Source organism: Silurus meridionalis, chromosome 3, assembly GCF_014805685.1.
Source record: "Silurus meridionalis isolate SWU-2019-XX chromosome 3, ASM1480568v1, whole genome shotgun sequence".
NCBI lineage: Eukaryota > Metazoa > Chordata > Actinopteri > Siluriformes > Siluridae > Silurus > Silurus meridionalis.
In genome coordinates this window covers 2,451,260-2,476,087 of record NC_060886.1, presented here as the reverse complement: position 1 = coordinate 2,476,087, position 24,828 = coordinate 2,451,260, and the positions used below count along the sequence as shown (strand labels likewise).

The 24,828-nt window shown below is 38.9% G+C and overlaps 1 protein-coding gene and 1 long non-coding RNA gene across 3 annotated transcripts; both read left to right on the top strand.

Annotated features, from left to right (window-relative positions):
• The first annotated feature begins 241 nt into the window (after window positions 1–241).
• On the top strand, window positions 242–21,455 carry LOC124380414. 2 transcript variants are annotated; one of them, XM_046841374.1, is made up of 4 exons: window positions 242–440; window positions 1,693–1,985; window positions 2,698–2,761; window positions 2,864–3,636. In XM_046841374.1, exons 2-4 carry the CDS (start codon window positions 1,770–1,772, stop codon window positions 3,469–3,471), a joined length of 888 nt encoding a protein of 295 aa, XP_046697330.1. In that variant the 5' UTR covers window positions 242–440; window positions 1,693–1,769; the 3' UTR covers window positions 3,472–3,636. The 2 variants fall into 2 exon arrangements, with proteins under 2 accessions (XP_046697330.1, XP_046697337.1); XM_046841381.1 differs by lacking the exons at window positions 1,693–1,985; window positions 2,698–2,761; window positions 2,864–3,636 and adding exons at window positions 20,581–20,827; window positions 21,137–21,164; window positions 21,257–21,455 and having other exon boundaries at window positions 353–440.
• On the top strand, window positions 11,442–12,537 carry LOC124380422. Its single transcript, XR_006924675.1, has 2 exons — window positions 11,442–11,595; window positions 11,698–12,537. It is a non-coding gene; the product is annotated as an uncharacterized LOC124380422 (long non-coding RNA).
• Window positions 21,456–24,828: the final 3,373 nt, after the last annotated feature.

Genomic DNA, 24,828 nt, shown 5'->3' with positions numbered 1-24,828 from the left:
TTTAATCTAGTTGATGCAGACTCATTCATAAATTAGTTGCAGTAAAAATGTAATTTTCCATGAATCTGCTTTATTAGTGATTAAAATATCACTTATCTAGTGAACGTTAGCTTGTTTACAATAGCTTGTAGCATAGTGCACTGACACTAACACACCAAAGCCGTTTCACATGCAGTCTTTTATTTGAGACGATTTGGGATTGTTTATCTGTGCATTTACTAAATCAGCACTGTTGTGTACACTGGTGTGTAGTCTTCATTCTGTTACGTCACAGTGGTTTCAGGTCAGAAGTGGGCGGAGCTTATACTGTCTATATACAGTAGCATTCAGCACAAAATCTTGCATTTCTTGCTGAAAAACCAAGAGATAGTCTGAGATAGTCTGATAGTCTGACAAGAAGTCTGATATTCATATTTTCCCCATTCTAACGTCATATTAAGGTGAGGTTCCATACTGAATAACCTGTTTTGATCTTCCAGCTTTAGTATCTTGTTCCTCATTTTGGCGTGTTCCCCTGATTACATAAAAAGTCAACTTTCTGTGTCATCAATTAAAATCGTCATTTCCTGTTTTCTCTGTTTCAACAGGAAAATCACTTGTTCTTTAGTAGTTTGGTTCTGGAGTTTTACAAAAATGAAAATACAGACCTTTTTCATATTCTCTTTCTGAAATGACCAGAAGGTTTACTGACCTCTATGCTTCCATAGATTTGTTTCTTAATAATAATAATAATAATAATAATAATAATAATAATAATAATAATAATTCAGGAATCTCAAGTCTCACACATTCACCTTGAGACACACATTTTACCCGGTTCACACACACCACACCTTGTGTTTCTCACGCTGAGAAGTGAGGGAGAACTTGTTCGGAGACCTCTGTGTATATATAGTGTGTGTGTGTGTGTGTGTGTGTGTGTGTGTGTGTGTGTATTAACAGATCAAACCATGTGATCCATAATTTTAGACAGCAACTTGTCTTTTAAAAATCATATTATCCATGTAACAGAAACGGATTCTTTCACCTTAGAAATATTTCTAAGTTAAGTAACATGTTGTCTATATCTGATGCAGAGAAGCTCGTCCATGCGTTCATGACCTCCAGAATAGACTACTGTAATGCATTACTAGGTGGATGTCCTGCATCATTAATAAACAAGCTTCAGTTAGTTCAGAATGCAGCAGCAAGAGTTCTTACAAGGTCGAGAAAATATCACCATATAACCCCAATCTTATCATCCCTGCACTGGCTTCCTGTTAAGTTTCAAATAGACTTCAAACTACTGCTTCTTACTTATAAAACCTTAAATGGTTTATCTCTCATGTATCTCTCCAGTCTTTTAACACGCTTCAATCCGTCACCCTCCTGAGATCTCAAAACTCTGGACTTCTAGTAGTTCCTAGAATAGCAAAGTCCACTAAAGGTGGTAGAACATTCTCACATTTAGCTCCTAAACTCTGGAATAGTCTTCCTGACAGTGTTCGGGGCTCAGACACACTCTCCCAGTTTAAGTGTGGCTGCTCATCAGGGATAAATACACATCATTCATCTTAACTCTTAAATTCTGTAAAACTGCTTTGAAACAATGTCCGCTGTGAAAACTACAATAGAAATAAACTTGAACTTGACTTGACTTTTTAATGTTCCATACGCTGTAAAACATCTCCTCTCACTATTCTTACATTTCAGGGCCATAACAGGGAAAAGCAGAAGCCGAGTCAGGATCTGAGAGAATCATTGAGACATCTGAGAGACGGGGTAACAGCATGGACACTGCCTCTGGGTTATTGACTCGGTCCATGGCCACTAGGCTCAATGGCACTAGTCCTGGAGTGAATACTGTGTGGTTCAGATTCATTGATAATATTCCAGTCATCGGGACGGTAAAGGAAGCAGTGGAGTCGGTGTTCACTCTGTACGAAGGGAATGAAGCCGTAGTGAAGGAGAAAAAGGAAGTGATCAAAAACAGTGTGGGAATTCAGGTGAGTCAAAAACACAAGAAAGAAAAGTATGTGCTGCTCAGTGATATTTATACATCATGTATCTAAAAACTGACAGATTATTAAGTAAATGCTTCTAATATCCCAAAAAGAAAAGCAGTTAAAGCCCCTATAGCACACTCCAGTTCTTATCAGAGTTCTATAAATATATAATAATGGGTATTTAATCAAGACCCCTGCACATGTTCCCCTCTCTTTTTTACGATGCCGTTTTAGTGCCACACACAAAAAAAACCTTGACTATATTACCTACTTTATTCTCGTAATTTCAACTTTATTCTTGTAAATTTTGTATACATTTTTATGTGGCACTAAAACACCATCATAATTATGAGTCTCTGGTAGTGAATTATTTTCACACAGTTGCATGGTTCATCATGTGTCCTTCTTTATATAATGTATATGTACATTATACAAAGTGTAAATATGTCATGGTCTGGACATTTTGGGGCGGTTTGTGATTTGGCCACCAGATGCCGCCACTGGACCCCTACTCCCTATTCCATACTCCCGAGCCCCTTACGGTTTAATGTCTCCCACCTGCTCCTCGTTTGTGTTGCGTATTTAAGTGTTGTGTATTTAAGGTCAAGAGCCACTCTCGAAGTGGACATATTTATTATAATTATTGCTTGTCCTGGTCCATCATTATGTCTGTTCCTGGTAACATGAATTCTTTTGATTTTTTTCCTTTTAGTCGACTGAAGGAGCAGCAGGTGCAGCAGCAACACCTGAGGTTTCTGGCCTTAAAAATGTGACAGGTGTGTGTTATTCCTGCTCTTCTTCTCACTAATATAACTGAAATCAATTTCATGAATGTGTTTAAGGAAATAGTAATGAAATATTTTTGCTTTTCTCCACAGATGTCACAAAGCAGCACATTAAGGAATGTGTCTTGAAAGAGTCTGAAGGAGAATTAAAATTAACTCCAGAAGAACAGAAAGAAAGTGAAAAAAAATTATTGGACATGTGTGAAAAAATACGGCTCATCGATACAGATTATCAAATGGACAAGAAAGTGGACAAGGAACTGTACAAGGACGAGCGAAGGACTAAGAGAGGAGCGCATGTCTTTAATAATGACTTACTGAAATTTCATCACAAAGTTCTGCAAAAGTTTATACAAAAATATCAAATTTTTAATCTTCAAGGATACAATAAAGAGGAAATAGAAGAATTCGGCAGCCACACACTTTCCCAGGAAACAACAATGGAGATACAGAGAAACATGGTAGTGCACTTTGACCATGAGGATCTGTACATAAACACTAATGGAGTATTGTATGGCACATTTCAGGAAGAGCTATGTGACGCATTATTGAATGTGCTGGGACACATAAACCCAGAGGACGTGACAGAAGCAGATAAAGAACGGCTAAATGATCTGATAAATTACATGAACAGATTAGAAATTTATGTTGACCAAATTGCAAAAGAAAAGTGGATTGGGACTCAAATGAATCACAGGTAAAGAGCAAAAAAGACTCGGTTTGATGTGGTAAAACACCAGGTAGCAACAATGTACGAGACTGATCGTGGTTTGGAGTGGAGCCTGGAGATTTTGGGTAGGGTTGCACCTTTGTTTGGACAAAGACAGTAATTTTAGTTCCTGTTTATAGTGTTGTTGTAAGTGTTCGAGTTTTATAATTAATTTCCTGCTTCAGTCACTGTATTTTTCTAAATTAAATTTCTCTCTCTGAAACTGTATGGAAATTGTTTTGTATATTTCCCACGTTACGCCCTCTTCATATAAAATATGACTCTTAGTGCCGGTCCCAAGCCCGGTTAAATGGGGAGGGTTGTGTTAGGAAGGGCATCCAGCGTAAAACATGTGCCAAATCAAATATGCAGATCACATATAAGAATTTCATACCGGATCGGTCGAGGCCCGGGTTAACAACGACCGCCACAGGTATCGTTAGCCGACAGGGTACCGGTGGAAATTGGGCTACTGTTGGCCGAAGGAGGAGAAGGAGAGGAGGAAGACATCTACAGAGACAGCAGGAAAAGGAGAAGTGTAGAAGAGTGGAGGTTCGGGTTGGTACTTTAAATGTTGGTACTATGACTGGTAAAGGGAGAGAGGTAGCTGATATGATGGAGAGGAGAAAGGTAGATATGTTGTGTGTTCAGGAGACCAAGTGGAAAGGGAGTAAGGCCAGGAACATTGGAGGTGGGTTTAAACTGTTCTGGGTGGAAAGAGAAATGGTGTAGGGGGGATTCTGAAGGAAAAGTACAGTAAGAGTGTAGTGGAGGTGAAGAGAGTTTCTGATAGGGTGATGATCGTGAAGCTGGAAGTTGAGGGATGATGATAAATGTCATCAGTGCCTATGCTCCACAAGTCGGCTGTGAGATGGAGGAGAAGGAAAGATTCTGGAGTGAATTAGATGAAGTGGTAGATGGTGTACCTAGAAAAGAATGATTGGTGATTGGGGCAGACTTTAATGGGCATGTAGGTGAAGGGAACTGAGGTGATGAGGAGGTGATGGGTAGGTATGGTCTTAAGGAGAGGAATGTGGAAGAGCAGATGGTGGTAGATTTTGCTAAAAGGATGGAAATGGCAGTGGTGAACACGTATTTTAAGATGAAGGAGGATCATAGGGTGACCTATAAGAGTGAAGGAAGGTGCACACAGGTGGATTATGTTCTGTGTAGGAGATGCAACCTGAAGGAGATTGGAGACTGTAAGGTGTTGGCAGGGGACAGTGTAGCTAGACAGCATCGGATGGTGGTCTGTAGGATGGTTTTGGAGGAGGAGAAGAAGAGGAGGAGAGTGAGGACTGAAAGAAGAATAAGATGGTGGAAACTGAAGGAGGAAGACTGTAGTGTAAGGTTCAGGAAGAGGTCAGACAGGAGCTCGGTGGTGGTGAAGAGGTGCTGGATGATTGGGTAACTACTGCAGGAGTAATGAGGGAGGCAGCACAGAGGAGGGACATGAGTTATATTGGTAGGAGAATGCTGAGGATGGAGCTACCAGGAAGGAGGAAAAGAGGAAGGCCAAGGAGGAGGTTCATGGATGTGGTGAGGGAAGACATGCAGGTAGTTGGCGTGAAGAAGGCAGATGTAGAGGACAGGGTGGTATGGAGACGGATGATCTGCTGTGAAGACCCCTAATGGGAGCAGCTGAAAGAAGAAGATTTTTAATACTCTAATCAACACAGACATGGGCAAATGGATGCTTTGTGCAAATGTATGTTTATTATTAGTGAAAACAAACTGAAAATATTTTTGTAAATGTTATAAAGTAATCATGGTGACCATTATGGTGGTCATCAGGACACCAAACGTAATGTTTGCTATGTTTCCACACGGATGGTTAGTGAGGTGATACCGGAGAAACACTCTTCTAACTGTCATATGGATTACATCTTCAGAGAATATTGTTTTTTCAGGTTGTTTTATTTCTGTGTCTGTAAAAAGAGATGACAGCGATGGTAAACAGTGCCCCCTGCCGGATTTCTTTATTTTACAAAAGCACAGCATTTTATTACGTGTATACAAATAAAAGTAGACCCTTTACAGATTCCAATGATGTATTGCTCTTATCTGTACGATCAAAAAAGTCATTTAAGTTTGTTTCAGGGTTATGAGGAAAAAAATTCTACAAAACACGTCGGCGCATTTGTCGACCCAAAAGAGTTAAATGTGTGCACCATGGCAGATTTTGGTGCGGATTTGAGACTTGGTGCATCAATAAAACTAATTTTTGTATTTATTTTTACATCTGATTAAAGAAAGGCCGTCATAAAGAAACGTGTGTCGCGTTGAAGGATTTAATTTTGCCTCTTTTATATGCATTTATTTATATTTTTAATAAAACTGGTCAAACAGAAATGCACACGATAATTAAATTAATGCCATTAAAATGAATTTGTGGTAATGGGTTCACTTTGACAGACCTAATTAATATATTAATACAAAATGAATTAGAAATTTTGTAACCTAATGAATGTATGCAGGCTGAAGATCCACCATATAGAACACAAGATGATGATGATCAGGTGATCAGGAATGTCTCTGTTCTCAGGAAACATGTTGATGTGCTAAAAACACGCAATGAGATGAAAAAATATTGTTATTTCACCAAATGGATTAAAACTAAAGTAACGGGTTGTTTTGAAAATGTAAGAAGTAGAAAGTACAGATATTTGTGTAAAATGTAATAAGTGAAAGTCAAAAGTTGATTGATAACAAAAATCTACTTGAGTACAGTAACAAAATACAGTGCCTTGCAAAAGTATTGACCCCCCCTTGGCATTTTTCCTATTTTGTTGCCTTACAACTTGGAATTAAAACTGATTTTTATTTGGATTTCATGTAATGGACATACACAAAATAGTCCAAATTGGTGAAGTGAAATGAAAAAAATAACTTGTTTCAAAAAATGTAAAAAAATAAATAACGGAAAAGTGGTGCGTGCATATGTATTCACCCCCTTTGCTATTAAGCCTCTAAATAAAATCTGGTGCAACCAATTACCTTTAGAAGTCACGTAATTACTTAAATAAAGTCCACGTGTGTGCAATCTAAGTGTCACATGATCTCAGTATATATATACACCTGTTCTGAAAGGCCCCAGATTCTGCAACACCACTAAGCAAGGGGCACCACCAAGCAAGCGGCACCATGAAGACCAAGGATCTTGCCAAACAGGTCAGGGACAAAGTTGTGGAGAAGTACAGATCAGGGTTGGGTTATAAAAAAATATCCAAAACTTTGAACATCCCACGGAGCACCATTTAAGCCATTATTAAAAATGGAAAAATATGGCACCACAACAAACCTGGCAAGAGAGCCCGCCCACCAAAACTCACGGACCAGGCAAGGAGGGCATTAATCAGAGAGGCAACAAAGAGACCAAAGATAACCCTGAAGGAGCTGCAAAGCTCCACAGTGGAGATTGGAGTATCTGTCCATATGACCACTTTAAGCCGTACACTCCACAGAGCTGGGCTTTATGGAAGAGTGGCCAGAAAAAGCCATTGCTTAAAGAAAAAAATTAGGAAACACATTTGGCGTTCGCCAAAAGGCATGTGGGAGACTCCCCAAACATATGGAAGAAGGTACTCTGGTCAGAGGAGACTAAAATTTAGCTTTTTTGCCCATCAAGGAAAACGCTTTGTCTGGCGCAAACCCAACACCTCTCATCACCCCGAGAACACCATCTTATGTTTTTTATCAGCAGGGACTGGGAAACTGGTCCGAATATTGAAGGAATGATGGATAGCGCTAAATACAGGGAAATTCTTGGGGAAAACCTGTTTCAGTCTTCCAGAGATTTGAGACTGGGACGGAGGTTTACCTTCCAGCAGGACAATGACCCTTAGCATACTGCTAATGCAACACTCGAGTGGTTTAAGGGGAAACATTTAAATGTCTTGGAATGGCCTAGTCAAAGCCCAGACCTCAATCCAATTGAGAATCTGTGGTATGACTTAAAGATTGCTGTACACCAGCGGAACCCATCCAACTTGAAGGAGCTGGAGCAGTTTTGCCTTGAAGAATGGGCAAAAATCCCAGTGGCTAGATGTGCCACGCTTATAGATACATACCCCAAGAGACTTGCAGCTGTACTTGCTGCAAAAGGTGGCTCTACAAAGTATTGACTTTGGGGGGGGTGAATAGTTATGCACGCTCAAATTTTCTGTTTTTTTGTCTTATTTTTTGTTTGTTTCACAATAAAAAATATTTTGCATCTTCAAAGTGGTAGGCATGTTGTGTAAATTAAATGATACAAACCCCCAAAAAATCAATTTTAATTCCAGGTTGTAGGACAACAAAATAGGAAAAACGCCAAGGGGGGTTAATACTTTTGCAAGGCACTGTATTTGTACTTCATTAATTCCACCTCTTGTGTGTACTGCTTACACAAATTCAGCAAATACATTTGTTTTCAGTGAAAAACACTGATCTAAAATTGATGCTTGAGGCGTAGACCTTTGGAATGATATATAGTTAGTCATGGTTACTCTTCTCCCTTTTCATTGAATCTATTGTTAAACATTAACACCTCTGAACAATGGGATATCGTACACACAGGCACGACGCTGAAGAACGCGTTCCACTTGTTCTCTGATCCGATTTATTGACGAGACGTTCATGTTGTACAGACGGACGAAAAAACACAAACTCAAACAAAACGCATACGATGATGCAAAACATTAAAGACACACTTGTTGCTTGATTCTGCTGAAGTCCATGTAAAGCCACATTAAAATACACCAATGAAGTTTACGATCAACAGAAAGTAAACCTTCCGCTTACTTCCCCTCTTCCCAGACACACTACCAAACAGGAAATGGAGTGAGATACTTATGCAGTTAAACCCAGTGAAAGACCATGACCTGGAACTGCATTCCCAAAAATACAAAATAAAAGTCAAACATATAGTGCACTTACATTCCAGCCCCTGATTATTACACAAGAAATCTGTAATAATCATCAAATATAATTAAGAATTAATACAAACATTTACACTGCATTCTCATTGAGTTTTTTAGTCAGTAAGAGTCTGTTTAGTTCATCTTCGTAGCTACAAGGTTTGTCTTCAATAACGTAAGAATTATGTCATATCCATTAAGAGCTCTCAAATGTCACTATAAGAAGTTAGTCCGTAGATTCTTTATGTTCCTCCGCTTCAAGAACACAACTAATTTTTGTAATTGGTCTAGTAAAAGGAACTCGTAGTCTTGATTTTGACTTGTCGTACAAATCCTTTTAGTCCTCTATGGTGCCCACAACTCTACCCATATTCCAGGAGCTCCTTGGTGCATTGTCGTCCACTAGAAGCAGAACATCTCCCAACTGAAAGTTGTGCGTTTTTACAATCCACTTACAATCGGTTATCCATCGCTTCCAAAGAGATTTGACATGTACCGAACTTGACGCCATCTTCTACGCGTATACAAGTCCTCTTTAGTGAATGTTCCAGGAGGAAATGTCAAATTTGTCTTCAATAGGAGAAGATGATTAGGTGTTCAAACTTCTAAATCATTAGGATCAGAAGAAGCTCTTGTTATAGGGCGATTATTAAGTATGGACTCCACTTCACAAAAGAATGTAAGGAGACCTTCTTCATCCAAACGCTGACCTTGAACAATAGCATTCAGAATTTTCCTTATTGAGTGAATAAGTCTCTCCCAGATTCCTCCATGGTGCGAAACCAGTAGGTGGATTGAAAGTCCATTTAATCTTCCTTTGAAGAAGAACGTCGTTGAGTTGATTTTGGTTCCAATTTTGTATTGCGTCTCGTAATTCACGTTCAGCTCCGACAAAATTTGTCCCATTATCTGAGCGTATTTCAGCCACTTGTCCACGTCGTGCAATGAAGCGTCTTAATGCATGAATAAATGAATCTGTATCTAATGATGCAGTCATTTCAATGTGAACAGCTCTAATGGCAAGACAAGTAAAGATAACCCCGTAGTGTTTTAGGGTGACTCTTCCCCGTTTTATCTCAAAGGGACCAAAACAAGTCAAGTCAAGTTTATTTCTAAACTGAACTGAAGCTTGTTTATTAATGATGCAGGACATCCACCTAGTAATGCATTACAGTAGTCCATTCTGGAGGTCATGAACGCATGGACGAGCTTCTCTGCATCAGATATAGACAACATGTTTCTTAACTTGGAAATATTTCTAAGGTGAAAGAAGGCTGTTTTGTAACTTGGTTAATATGATTATTAAAAGACAAGTTGCTGTCTAAACTGTGGGTTTTGTTAAATGTGAGCCAAAATCATCATAATTAAAAGAACCAAACACTTAAACTACTTCAGTCTGTGTGCATTGAATTAATTTAATACAAGAGTTTCACAATTTAAGTTGAATTACTGAAATAAATGAACTTTTCCACCATGATCTAATTTATTGAGATGCACCTGTAAATGAAAAGGGACAAGAGTGACCATGACCACGACAAATTATATATCATTCTAAAGGTCTAAACCTCAAGCATCGATTTTAGATCACTGTTTTCACTGGAAAACGATAACGTGTGACTCTGGAGGCTGGAAGGGTTTTAAATAGCAATGAATTACATTTCTGTGGTTATACTGCTATCTAGAGGAAAATAACAATTTTACATTCAATTTAAACGTTTGTTGTTATGATCAGTGAAGCGTTTGACCGATTCTTCTATGTTGTAATGTCCACCTACAGGAAACATGACAAAACTGTACGTGTGCATGGGAGGGTGGGGGTGGGGTGTAGTCTTCATTCTATTACGTCACAGTGGTTTCAGGTCAGAAGTGGGCGGAGCTTATACTGTCTATATACAGTAGCATTCAGCACAAAGTCTTGCATTTCTTGCTGAAAACCAAGAGATAGTCTGAGATAGTCTGATAGTCTGACAAGAAGTCTGATATTCATATTTTCCCATTCTAACATCATATTAAGGTGAGGTTCCATACTGACTAACCTGTTTTGATCTTCCAGCTTTAGTATCTTGTTCCTCATTTTGGCGTGTTCCCTGATTACATAAAAGTCAACTTTCTGTGTCATCAATTAAAATCGTCATTTCCTGTTTTCTCTGTTTCAACAGGAAAATCACTTGTTCTTTAGTAGTGTAAAAGAGTTTTGGGTGTAATTGTGTGTGATAGCTCAAGAGGGCGCTGTGTTCATTTTATGGTTGTTTATAGTTTTCTTTTGTCCTCGACTTGCCGTAAGCAAGAGAGAGATTTATTATCGCACATGCGCACAGTGATGCTGTTCATAACATGAAGTACAATCAAAAGTCGGACTGTTTGTTTCATGGACTCTGCATCTGGTTCATCAACTGAGACCGTAAACACGGTGTGGGTCGCGTTCATGGACAACATTCCAGTTGTCTCGCCATCAAAGGAGCTAGTGGAGTTGGCGTTGGCTCTGAGATACGGGAATACAGAGTTGATCATAGAGAAGGAGAAAGCCTTTAATAACTTTTCCAAAATGAGTATAATAAGAAATACAATAAGGAAAAGTATGTGCCGGTGAGTAATATTTATGAATCATATGCCCAAAAACTGATTAGCAATTTTAAACAATTTATGATTTTCAATGTTCTCAAGCTATCGTCCGGGTATATAACCAAGACCCTGCAGTCTCTAATGTTAATGTTGTCCTCTATTATGAGACTGATAGAACCGAAATTGATTATTTTCACACAGCTGTATGGTTTATCATGTGTCCTTCTTTATATAATGTATATGTACATTATACAAAGTGTAAATATGTCATGGTCTGGACATTTTGGGGCGGTTTGTGATTTGGCCACCAGATGCCGCCACTGGACCCCTACTCCCTATTCCATACTCCCGAGCCCCTTACGGTTTAATGTCTCCCACCTGCTCCTCGTTTGTGTTGCGTATTTAAGTGTTGTGTATTTAAGTGTTGTGTATTTAAGTGTTGTGTATTTAAGTGTTGTGTATTTAAGTGTTGTGTATTTAAGGTCAAGAGCCACTCTCGAAGTGGACATATTTATTATAATTATTGCTTGTCCTGGTCCATCATTATGTCTGTTCCTGGTAACATGAATTCTTTTGATTTTTTTCCTTTTAGTCGACTGAAGGAGCAGCAGGTGCAGCAGCAACACCTGAGGTTTCTGGCCTTAAAAATGTGACAGGTGTGTGTTATTCCTGCTCTTCTTCTCACTAATATAACTGAAATCAATTTCATGAATGTGTTTAAGGAAATAGTAATGAAATATTTTTGCTTTTCTCCACAGATGTCACAAAGCAGCACATTAAGGAATGTGTCTTGAAAGAGTCTGAAGGAGAATTAAAATTAACTCCAGAAGAACAGAAAGAAAGTGAAAAAAAATTATTGGACATGTGTGAAAAAATACGGCTCATCGATACAGATTATCAAATGGACAAGAAAGTGGACAAGGAACTGTACAAGGACGAGCGAAGGACTAAGAGAGGAGCGCATGTCTTTAATAATGACTTACTGAAATTTCATCACAAAGTTCTGCAAAAGTTTATACAAAAATATCAAATTTTTAATCTTCAAGGATACAATAAAGAGGAAATAGAAGAATTCAGCAGCCACACACTTTCCCAGGAAACAACAATGGAGATACAGAGAAACATGGTAGTGCACTTTGACCATGAGGATCTGTACATAAACACTAATGGAGTATTGTATGGCACATTTCAGGAAGAGCTATGTGACGCATTATTGAATGTGCTGGGACACATAAACCCAGAGGACGTGACAGAAGCAGATAAAGAACGGCTAAATGATCTGATAAATTACATGAACAGATTAGAAATTTATGTTGACCAAATTGCAAAAGAAAAGTGGATTGGGACTCAAATGAATCACAGGTAAAGAGCAAAAAAGACTCGGTTTGATGTGGTAAAACACCAGGTAGCAACAATGTACGAGACTGATCGTGGTTTGGAGTGGAGCCTGGAGATTTTGGGTAGGGTTGCACCTTTGTTTGGACAAAGACAGTAATTTTAGTTCCTGTTTATAGTGTTGTTGTAAGTGTTCGAGTTTTTATAATTAATTTCCTGCTTCAGTCACTGTATTTTTCTAAATTAAATTTCTCTCTCTGAAACTGTATGGAAATTGTTTTGTATATTTCCACGTTACACCCTCTTCATATAAAATATGACTCTTAGTGCCGGTCCCAAGCCCGGTTAAATGGGGAGGGTTGTGTTAGGAAGGGCATCCAGCGTAAAACATGTGCCAAATCAAATATGCAGATCACATATAAGAATTTCATACCGGATCGGTCGAGGCCCGGGTTAACAACGACCGCCACAGGTATCGTTAGCCGACAGGGTACCGGTGGAAATTGGGCTACTGTTGGCCGAAGGAGGAGAAGGAGAGGAGGAAGACATCTACAGAGACAGCAGGAAAAGGAGAAGTGTAGAAGAGTGGAGGTTCGGGTTGGTACTTTAAATGTTGGTACTATGACTGGTAAAGGGAGAGAGGTAGCTGATATGATGGAGAGGAGAAAGGTAGATATGTTGTGTGTTCAGGAGACCAAGTGGAAAGGGAGTAAGGCCAGGAACATTGGAGGTGGGTTTAAACTGTTCTGGGTGGAAAGAGAAATGGTGTAGGGGGGATTCTGAAGGAAAAGTACAGTAAGAGTGTAGTGGAGGTGAAGAGAGTTTCTGATAGGGTGATGATCGTGAAGCTGGAAGTTGAGGGATGATGATAAATGTCATCAGTGCCTATGCTCCACAAGTCGGCTGTGAGATGGAGGAGAAGGAAAGATTCTGGAGTGAATTAGATGAAGTGGTAGATGGTGTACCTAGAAAAGAATGATTGGTGATTGGGGCAGACTTTAATGGGCATGTAGGTGAAGGGAACTGAGGTGATGAGGAGGTGATGGGTAGGTATGGTCTTAAGGAGAGGAATGTGGAAGAGCAGATGGTGGTAGATTTTGCTAAAAGGATGGAAATGGCAGTGGTGAACACGTATTTTAAGATGAAGGAGGATCATAGGGTGACCTATAAGAGTGAAGGAAGGTGCACACAGGTGGATTATGTTCTGTGTAGGAGATGCAACCTGAAGGAGATTGGAGACTGTAAGGTGTTGGCAGGGGACAGTGTAGCTAGACAGCATCGGATGGTGGTCTGTAGGATGGTTTTGGAGGAGGAGAAGAAGAGGAGGAGAGTGAGGACTGAAAGAAGAATAAGATGGTGGAAACTGAAGGAGGAAGACTGTAGTGTAAGGTTCAGGGAAGAGGTCAGACAGGAGCTCGGTGGTGGTGAAGAGGTGCTGGATGATTGGGTAACTACTGCAGGAGTAATGAGGGAGGCAGCACAGAGGAGGGACATGAGTTATATTGGTAGGAGAATGCTGAGGATGGAGCTACCAGGAAGGAGGAAAAGAGGAAGGCCAAGGAGGAGGTTCATGGATGTGGTGAGGGAAGACATGCAGGTAGTTGGCGTGAAGAAGGCAGATGTAGAGGACAGGGTGGTATGGAGACGGATGATCTGCTGTGAAGACCCCTAATGGGAGCAGCTGAAAGAAGAAGATTTTTAATACTCTAATCAACACAGACATGGGCAAATGGATGCTTTGTGCAAATGTATGTTTATTATTAGTGAAAACAAACTGAAAATATTTTTGTAAATGTTATAAAGTAATCATGGTGACCATTATGGTGGTCATCAGGACACCAAACGTAATGTTTGCTATGTTTCCACACGGATGGTTAGTGAGGTGATACCGGAGAAACACTCTTCTAACTGTCATATGGATTACATCTTCAGAGAATATTGTTTTTTCAGGTTGTTTTATTTCTGTGTCTGTAAAAAGAGATGACAGCGATGGTAAACAGTGCCCCCTGCCGGATTTCTTTATTTTACAAAAGCACAGCATTTTATTACGTGTATACAAATAAAAGTAGACCCTTTACAGATTCCAATGATGTATTGCTCTTATCTGTACGATCAAAAAAGTCATTTAAGTTTGTTTCAGGGTTATGAGGAAAAAAATTCTACAAAACACGTCGGCGCATTTGTCGACCCAAAAGAGTTAAATGTGTGCACCATGGCAGATTTTGGTGCGGATTTGAGACTTGGTGCATCAATAAAACTAATTTTTGTATTTATTTTTACATCTGATTAAAGAAAGGCCGTCATAAAGAAACGTGTGTCGCGTTGAAGGATTTAATTTTGCCTCTTTTATATGCATTTATTTATATTTTTAATAAAACTGGTCAAACAGAAATGCACACGATAATTAAATTAATGCCATTAAAATGAATTTGTGGTAATGGGTTCACTTTGACAGACCTAATTAATATATTAATACAAAATGAATTAGAAATTTTGTAACCTAATGAATGTATGCAGGCTGAAGATCCACCATATAGAACACAAGATGATGATGATCAGGTGATCAGGAATGTCTCTGTTCTCAGGAAACATGTTGATGTGCTAAAACACGCAATGAGATGAAAAATATTGTTATTTCACCAAATGGATTAAAACTAAAGTAACGGGTTGTTTTGAAAATGTAAGAAGTAGAAAGTACAGATATTTGTGTAAAATGTAATAAGTGAAAGTCAAAAGTTGATTGATAACAAAAATCTACTTGAGTACAGTAACAAAATACAGTGCCTTGCAAAAGTATTGACCCCCCCTTGGCATTTTTCCTATTTTGTTGCCTTACAACTTGGAATTAAAACTGATTTTTATTTGATTTCATGTAATGGACATACACAAAATAGTCCAAATTGGTGAAGTGAAATGAAAAAAATAACTTGTTTCAAAAAATGTAAAAAAATAAATAACGGAAAAGTGGTGCGTGCATATGTATTCACCCCCTTTGCTATTAAGCCTCTAAATAAAATCTGGTGCAACCAATTACCTTTAGAAGTCACGTAATTACTTAAATAAAGTCCACGTGTGTGCAATCTAAGTGTCACATGATCTCAGTATATATATACACCTGTTCTGAAAGGCCCCAGATTCTGCAACACCACTAAGCAAGGGGCACCACCAAGCAAGCGGCACCATGAAGACCAAGGATCTTGCCAAACAGGTCAGGGACAAAGTTGTGGAGAAGTACAGATCAGGGTTGGGTTATAAAAAAATATCCAAAACTTTGAACATCCCACGGAGCACCATTTAAGCCATTATTAAAAAATGGAAAAAATATGGCACCACAACAAACCTGGCAAGAGAGCCCGCCCACCAAAACTCACGGACCAGGCAAGGAGGGCATTAATCAGAGAGGCAACAAAGAGACCAAAGATAACCCTGAAGGAGCTGCAAAGCTCCACAGTGGAGATTGGAGTATCTGTCCATATGACCACTTTAAGCCGTACACTCCACAGAGCTGGGCTTTATGGAAGAGTGGCCAGAAAAAGCCATTGCTTAAAGAAAAAAATTAGGAAACACATTTGGCGTTCGCCAAAAGGCATGTGGGAGACTCCCCAAACATATGGAAGAAGGTACTCTGGTCAGAGGAGACTAAAATTTAGCTTTTTTGCCCATCAAGGAAAACGCTTTGTCTGGCGCAAACCCAACACCTCTCATCACCCCGAGAACACCATCTTATGTTTTTTATCAGCAGGGACTGGGAAACTGGTCCGAATATTGAAGGAATGATGGATAGCGCTAAATACAGGGAAATTCTTGGGGAAAACCTGTTTCAGTCTTCCAGAGATTTGAGACTGGGACGGAGGTTTACCTTCCAGCAGGACAATGACCCTTAGCATACTGCTAATGCAACACTCGAGTGGTTTAAGGAAACATTTAAATGTCTTGGAATGGCCTAGTCAAAGCCCAGACCTCAATCCAATTGAGAATCTGTGGTATGACTTAAAGATTGCTGTACACCAGCGGAACCCATCCAACTTGAAGGAGCTGGAGCAGTTTTGCCTTGAAGAATGGGCAAAATCCCAGTGGCTAGATGTGCCACGCTTATAGATACATACCCCAAGAGACTTGCAGCTGTACTTGCTGCAAAAGGTGGCTCTACAAAGTATTGACTTTGGGGGGGGTGAATAGTTATGCACGCTCAAATTTTCTGTTTTTTTGTCTTATTTTTGTTTGTTTCACAATAAAAAATATTTTGCATCTTCAAAGTGGTAGGCATGTTGTGTAAATTAAATGATACAAACCCCCAAAAAATCAATTTTAATTCCAGGTTGTAGGACAACAAAATAGGAAAACGCCAAGGGGTTAATACTTTTGCAAGGCACTGTATTTGTACTTCATTAATTCCACCTCTTGTGTGTACTGCTTACACAAATTCAGCAAATACATTTGTTTTCAGTGAAAAACACTGATCTAAAATTGATGCTTGAGGCGTAGACCTTTGGAATGATATATAGTTAGTCATGGTTACTCTTCTCCCTTTTCATTGAATCTATTGTTAAACATTAACACCTCTGAACAATGGGATATCGTACACACAGGCATCGACGCTGAAGAACGCGTTCCACTTGTTCTCTGATCCGATTTATTGACGAGACGTTCATGTTGTACAGACGGACGAAAAAACACAAACTCAAACAAAACGCATACGATGATGCAAAACATTAAAGACACACTTGTTGCTTGATTCTGCTGAAGTCCATGTAAAGCCACATTAAAATACACCAATGAAGTTTACGATCAACAGAAAGTAAACCTTCCGCTTACTTCCCCTCTTCCCAGACACACTACCAAACAGGAAATGGAGTGAGATACTTATGCAGTTAAACCCAGTGAAAGACCATGACCTGGAACTGCATTCCCAAAAATACAAAATAAAAGTCAAACATATAGTGCACTTACATTCCAGCCCCTGATTATTACACAAGAAATCTGTAATAATCATCAAATATAATTAAGAATTAATACAAACATTTACACTGCATTCTCATTGAGTTTTTTAGTCAGTAAGAGTCTGTTTAGTTCATCTTCGTAGCTACAAGGTTTGTCTTCAATAACGTAAGAATTATGTCATATCCATTAAGAGCTCTCAAATGTCACTATAAGAAGTTAGTCCGTAGATTCTTTATGTTCCTCCGCTTCAAGAACACAACTAATTTTTGTAATTGGTCTAGTAAAAAGGGAACTCGTAGTCTTGATTTTGACTTGTCGTACAAATCCTTTTTAGTCCTCTATGGTGCCCACAACTCTACCCATATTCCAGGAGCTCCTTGGTGCATTGTCGTCCACTAGAAGCAGAACATCTCCCAACTGAAAGTTGTGCGTTTTTACAATCCACTTACAATCGGTTATCCATCGCTTCCAAAGAGATTTGACATGTACCGAACTTGACGCCATCTTCTACGCGTATACAAGTCCTCTTTAGTGAATGTTCCAGGAGGAAATGTCAAATTTGTCTTCAATAGGAGAAGATGATTAGGTGTTCAAACTTCTAAATCATTAGGATCAGAAGAAGCTCTTGTTATAGGCGATTATTAAGTATGGACTCCACTTCACAAAAGAATGTAAGGAGACCTTCTTCATCCAAACGCTGACCTTGAACAATAGCATTCAGAATTTTCCTTATTGAGTGAATAAGTCTCTCCCAGATTCCTCCATGGTGCGAAACCAGTAGGTGGATTGAAAGTCCATTTAATCTTCCTTTGAAGAAGAACGTCGTTGAGTTGATTTTGGTTCCAATTTTGTATTGCGTCTCGTAATTCACGTTCAGCTCCGACAAAATTTGTCCCATTATCTGAGCGTATTTCAGCCACTTGTCCACGTCGTGCAATGAAGCGTCTTAATGCATGAATAAATGAATCTGTATCTAATGATGCAGTCATTTCAATGTGAACAGCTCTAATGGCAAGACAAGTAAAGATAACCCCGTAGTGTTTTAGGGTGACTCTTCCCCGTTTTATCTCAAAGGGACCAAAACAAGTCAAGTCAAGTTTATTTCTAAACTGAACTGAAGCTTGTTTATTAATGATGCAGGACATCCACCTAGTAATGCATTACAGTAGTCCATTCTGGAGGTCATGAACGCATGGACGAGCTTCTCTGCATCAGATATAGACAACATGTTTCTTAACTTGGAAATATTTCTAAGGTGAAAGAAGGCTGTTTTGTAACTTGGTTAATATGATTATTAAAAGACAAGTTGCTGTCTAAACTGTGGGTTTTGTTAAATGTGAGCCAAAATCATCATAATTAAAAGAACCAAACACTTAAACTACTTCAGTCTGTGTGCATTGAATTAATTTAATACAAGAGTTTCACAATTTAAGTTGAATTACTGAAATAAATGAACTTTTCCACCATGATCTAATTTATTGAGATGCACCTGTAAATGAAAAGGGACAAGAGTGACCATGACCACGACAAATTATATATCATTCTAAAGGTCTAAACCTCAAGCATCGATTTTAGATCACTGTTTTTCACTGGAAAACGTATAACGTGTGACTCTGGAGGCTGGAAGGGGTTTTAAATAGCAATGAATTACATTTCTGTGGTTATACTGCTATCTAGAGGAAAATAACAATTTTACATTCAATTTAAACGTTTGTTGTTATGATCAGTGAAGCGTTTGACCGATTCTTCTATGTTGTAATGTCCACCTACAGGAAACATGACAAAACTGTACGTGTGCATGTGAGGGGTTGGGGGGTGGGGGTGTAGTTTTCATTCTATTACGTCACAGTGGTTTCAGGTCAGAAGTGGGCGGATCTTATACTGTCTATATACAGTAGCATTCAGCACATAATCTTGCATTTCTTGCTGAAAAACCAAGAGATAGTCTGAGATAGTCTGATAGTCTGACAAGAAGTCTGATATTCATATTTTCCCATTCTAACATCATATTAAGGTGAGGTTCCATACTGAATAACCTGTTTTGATCTTCCAGCTATAGTATCTTGTTCCTCATTTTGGCGTGTTCCCCTGATTACATAAAAAGTCAACTTTCTGTGTCATCCATTAAAATCGTCATTTCCTGTTTTCTCTGTTTCAACAGGAAAATCACTTGTTCTTTAGTAGTTTGGTTCTGGAGTTTTACAAAAAATGTTGAAATGACCAGAAGGTTTACTGACCTCTATGCTTCCATAGATTTGTTCCTTAATAATAATAATAATAATAATAATAATAATAATAATAATAATAATTCAGGAATCTCAAGTCTCACACATTCACCTTGAGACACACATTTTACCCGGTTCACACACACCACACCTTGTGTTTCTCACGCTGAGAAGTGAGGAGAACTTGTTCGGAGGGAGATGTTGTATGAATGGATGAGACGCAGACAGACAGAGAGAAGTTTCTATGTCGAGTTCATCGCTGTCTCGAGCGCTATAGAGTTAAATGCCGCCTAGCAGCCAATCAGAAATCCGGATTTGTTGTTTCCGGGTAAATTCCGTGATCCCGCTGCGAGCACGTTCGTTACTAGGCAACATGGAAGCTGAAAGAGAAAGAGATTTTGTTGATGATTTCATTTTAAAATCTACTGCATTCATACTCTTTTCAGCCATGTTTAGAATATAAAGCAGACATGTGGACATTAAGGTGTGACAGATGTGATCAGACTTATAAAAGTAAAAGTCATCAGAACAAAGACACTTCCTTCAGTCACCAAGTAACATGACACAGCTTTAGACTTCAGCTTCTGTTATTGCAATAACATTCTTAATCATTCTTATTAAAGTTCTTAACATTGTAGGTTATATTATTAATAATAATAATAATAAAAACACTTATGTAGCATGGAATCCTTATGAATTAGTGCTTGAATGAAGCATTTCTGTTGCAGACATGGAGAGCTGTGGTGTTGTACATGTACATTGAGCTCTGCTCTTCAGTTCACTCATTTGGGGACAAATTTCTTTGATATTTTGATACATTTGTATATTTGAAATATATTAAACAATTGATTTTAATTGGATGAATTTGTCTGCATTTGATCAGATTCACAAGTTGCTATCATTTCTATTTGTGCTGGTCAATTCTGAACAATAGGTCAAAGTGAAAGCATAAACTTTAGAGAATCGGGCGGTGCAGAGGGCCGCTGCTACAAATAAAACTTCAGAGCTCTGTGTATATAGTGTGTGTGTGTGTGTGTGTGTGTGTGTGTGTGTGTGTGTGTAAACCAGATCAAACCATGTGATTTCATTGTTCTGCCAGTAGATGAGATACCAAGTGTTAGATGTGCTGCTCATTTGCAGGTTTTAGAGACAGAGACGGTGTAACAGCATGGACTCTGCATCTGGTTCATCAACTGAGACCGTAAACACGGTGTGGGTCGCGTTCATGGACAACATTCCAGTTGTCTCGCCATCAAAGGAGCTAGTGGAGTTGGCGTTGGCTCTGAGATACGGGAATACAGAGTTGATCATAGAGAAGGAGAAAGCCTTTAATAACTTTTCCAAAAATGAGTATAATAAGAAATACAATAAGGAAAAGTATGTGCCGGTGAGTAATATTTATGAATCATATGCCCAAAACTGATTAGCAATTTTAAACAATTTATGATTTTCAATGTTCTCAAGCTATCGTCCGGTATATAACCAAGACCCTGCAGTCTCTAATGTTAATGTTGTCCTCTATTATGAGACTGATAGAACCGGAAATTGATTATTTTCACACAGCTGTATGGTTTATCATGTGTCCTTCTTTATATAATGTGTAAATATAATGTAAATATCAGGTATAATTATTTCTTGTCCTGGTCATTATTGTCTGTTTCTGGTAACATGATTTTTTTCTTTTTCCTTTTAAAAGCCGACTGAACCAATGCCAGGTGTAGTAGGTGTGTGTTATTCCTGCTCTTCTTCTCACAAATATTACTGAAATGCATTGAATAAAATCATAGTATGGAAATATTTTTGCTTTTTTCCACAGAGATCAGAGAAGAAGATTGTGATGAATATGTGAGGAAAATGAAAGTTTCCAAACAGGCACTGCAGCAGACCCCTCCAGAGTGATGGTCAAGCTTTACTGAGGAGTTTTATGAAGTTCATTATCCATCACACAGGATGAAATTTCAGTGTAAACTCCTGAAATTCACCAGAAGCGCTAAATAAACACATACAGAAATGTACACGTGAACGTCTTATCCTTATTACTTTAACACCAACATACACAGTGTTTAACACTAAATCATTATAAACAGTAGATGAACACAGTCTACCTTATGACGTCTCAGGTGCTGCTACACAAACCGAATAACTGAAAGAAACTGCACGCTTTAATGTTCATTACCGCTGTTCACCGTTTTTTGATTGAAATGCATGAGATAATGTGAGACCTGAAAGAGCCCTGTGTTGCAGGGGTCTTTAACAATTTTCAGGTCAAGCACTAATTAGTATTTAAGTTACTATCACAAAGGCCTTAAGTTACTGTCATGTGCTAAGAGCGTGTATTTTCTAAAGAACCCTAAAAGCAACCAGATCTGCGCATGTGCTGTAGAAGTCATTGGACTTGTACTAAACTATTACTAAGCTAACACCGCTAATGGGGTCGCTAAGCTAGCACTAGGCTAACGTGGTGTTAATACCTTTTTTTTTTGCCTTTTTTCTCTTTTTTTTCTGCCTTTTCTGTCGACCACTACGCTGATTTTTGTTAAACATAAAAATATGACTTTTTGTATGATGTAAACTGAGAGAGATTCACAGAGCGAAGGTTAAACGTTAACTCATCCCGAAACGCTTGAAACACTCGGTGCCTCAAAATTTTCACTTGCACTTCCGTGGGACACAAGAGACCGGGTTTTAAATCCAAACGTTTGGAGGGTATTATACATATCAAATAAACACTAAAAATGTACTCATAAATTAACCTATTGCAGATGCAGTGAACCTGTAAGCAGTGCATTTTGCCACAGATAAAATAGGACAGTTGTTGAAAACATTGTCGACTGAAACATGGAGGTTTTACCAATACCATGTCTTCATAGTGATTCAAATCTTTTAATGCACTCAAAGTGCATTTATCTGTTTGGCATCCTCGATCAGACAGGCAAAGAAGTCAATCCACAGCTGCATTCCATTGCCAGTTATGTAAATACATGGAGCCCAGCACTGAAGCAGAGTTTTTCACACACTTGCGAAGTCATTTTAAAACTTAAGCAAAGAGTCGTGTGTCCATACGAAGGCTGTGATTTTCAGAGCAATGTATTTTCAACATTTAATGTATGAGTACAACACCACATTTTATACCAGTAATAGTACACAACATTCAACAACCTGATGAGGTGACTGAAGAAGAGAATGTTTCTATGGGAGACACACAGGACTTGGAAACTCAGCTGGAACATAACCTCGCTGCTTTGTTTTTAAAAATGCAGACAGTCCTGCACATATCTGAAATTGCTGCCCAAGAGGTTTTACAGCAGATCAACCAGATCTATTTACTTTCAAGGCCGCTAATACAAAGTGCAGTCCAGAAGATTATCAGTCAGCGTTGTGGTGATGTGGATGATACCATAGTGAATGATATTGAATGATACAGCTAGCAGGAGAACATCTTATTTTCTGCAAGAATTTCCAGTTGTTATGCCAGTTGAATTCTGCCTTGACCGAGGTAGTCCATTGTGTATGTTCCCATACTGAAGATTTACATTTGCGGCATTTGGCAGACGCCCTTATCCAGAGCAACTTACAACTGAGCAGGGGAGAGTTTTTAGGGCTTTGCTTAAGGGCCCAGCAGTGGCAGCTTGGTGGTGGTGGGATTTGAACCTGTGATCTTCTGATCCAAAGCCCAATGCCTTAACCACTGAGCTGCCACCTCCCTGAAGATGGTGCAAGCTTTGTTAAACTATCAGGATATTTTGGATAAGGTGCTACACAAAAAGACTCTTTCATCAGAAGGAAACCTCTCATTCAGAGATGGCTTTCACTTCAAATAAAAAGTTCTTTTGAATGTAGAAGAGTTTAGGATTACTCTTCCAAGAGTAAAAACATCCAAGAAAAAGCACAAGCTATGCGCAGTATATTGGGTGCTTGCTAACCTTGATTCCAAATATCGGTCAGCTCTGCACTCCAAACAACTTACACTTTTGTGTAAGGGTAATACTGCAAAGGAACATGGCTATGCAGAAATCCTTCATCCACTCATTCAGGATCTTGCAACCCTAGAGGAACATGGTGTTTATGTTGAACGACTAGCAGAAAGTGCTAAAGGCACCGCGTTGTATGTAGCAGCAGACAACTTGGGGGGCTCACTCTGTGGCAGGATTCCAGGAGAGTTTTGCAGCCGATCACTTCTGTCGGTTTTGAATGTGTAAACGAGATGAGATACAGGATAAAGAGGTCAGATCAGGTCTACTCCATTTAAGGACAAGCGAGAATCATGACACATGTACAAGATGTTGTACATGACCCTGCTATGGCCAGACATCATGGTGTTAAAAGAGGGTGTCCATTCAGTAAAAATCTGAGACACTTTCATGTGGTCAATGGGTTTCCACCTGACATCCTGCATGACTTTTTAGAGGGTATTGTGCCAGCAGAACTCAAGTCACTGTGTCTTCAGGATTTGTTTACCAAGCAGTATATTTCTTTGGACTCTCTGAATAAGGCTATTAAGCAGATTCCTTACACATTTTCTGATAACACTGGTCTCTCCTGAGGCTCCTTCCATTGATGATTATAGGACTCTATATCCCGGAGGGAGACCAAGCATGGGAGATACTAATGCTTCTAAAAGATATTCTAGAGATAGTGATGTCATCACACTTTACTGATGAGTTAATACACTTCCTGGAATGCAAAATCTCAGAACATAGAGAGTTACTGCAGCAAACCGTTCCAACCTACAAACTTTGTCCAAAACATCATTTTATTGAACACTACCCTCAAATGATAAAAATCTTCGGCCCACTAGTAGACGTGTGGACAATGCGTTTAGAAGGGAAGCACAGTTTTTAAGTCACCAGAAAATAATGGCCTTCCATTTGGATTCATCATCACTCTTCAATCCTTCTTTGGAAATTGAGGTCAGTTATGATTTCATCTTTCCCTGAAAATGTTTAAAACTCCCTTCATCAGCATAATGCCAGACAAAGTGCGGTATTGGTTGCATCATCTGCTTGTGTTGATGGTGTAAAATACAGTGCAGATATGATCATTTCAGTTGGAACTTGTTCAGGTCTCCCAGAGTTCCAGCAAATAGCACATATTGCTGTTATTAATACAGAAATCCTGTTGGTCTGTAGGATTTTGACTTTATGGTATGTTGAACACTTGCATGCTTATGAGTTGTGCTTCAGTGGGGCAAGGTTTCTCACAGTCACTAATTTTTCTGATCTAAACGATCCTTATTCTCCTATCAAGTAAAGGGCAATGTGTATGTGATACTGAAGCGTTATATATTATGATGAATGACTGCATGTGAAATTGGCACTAAAGTCATGTCTGCTCTTTATAGCACCATGGGAAGCTATAAACTAAGAATAGTTGTAAATGAACACGATA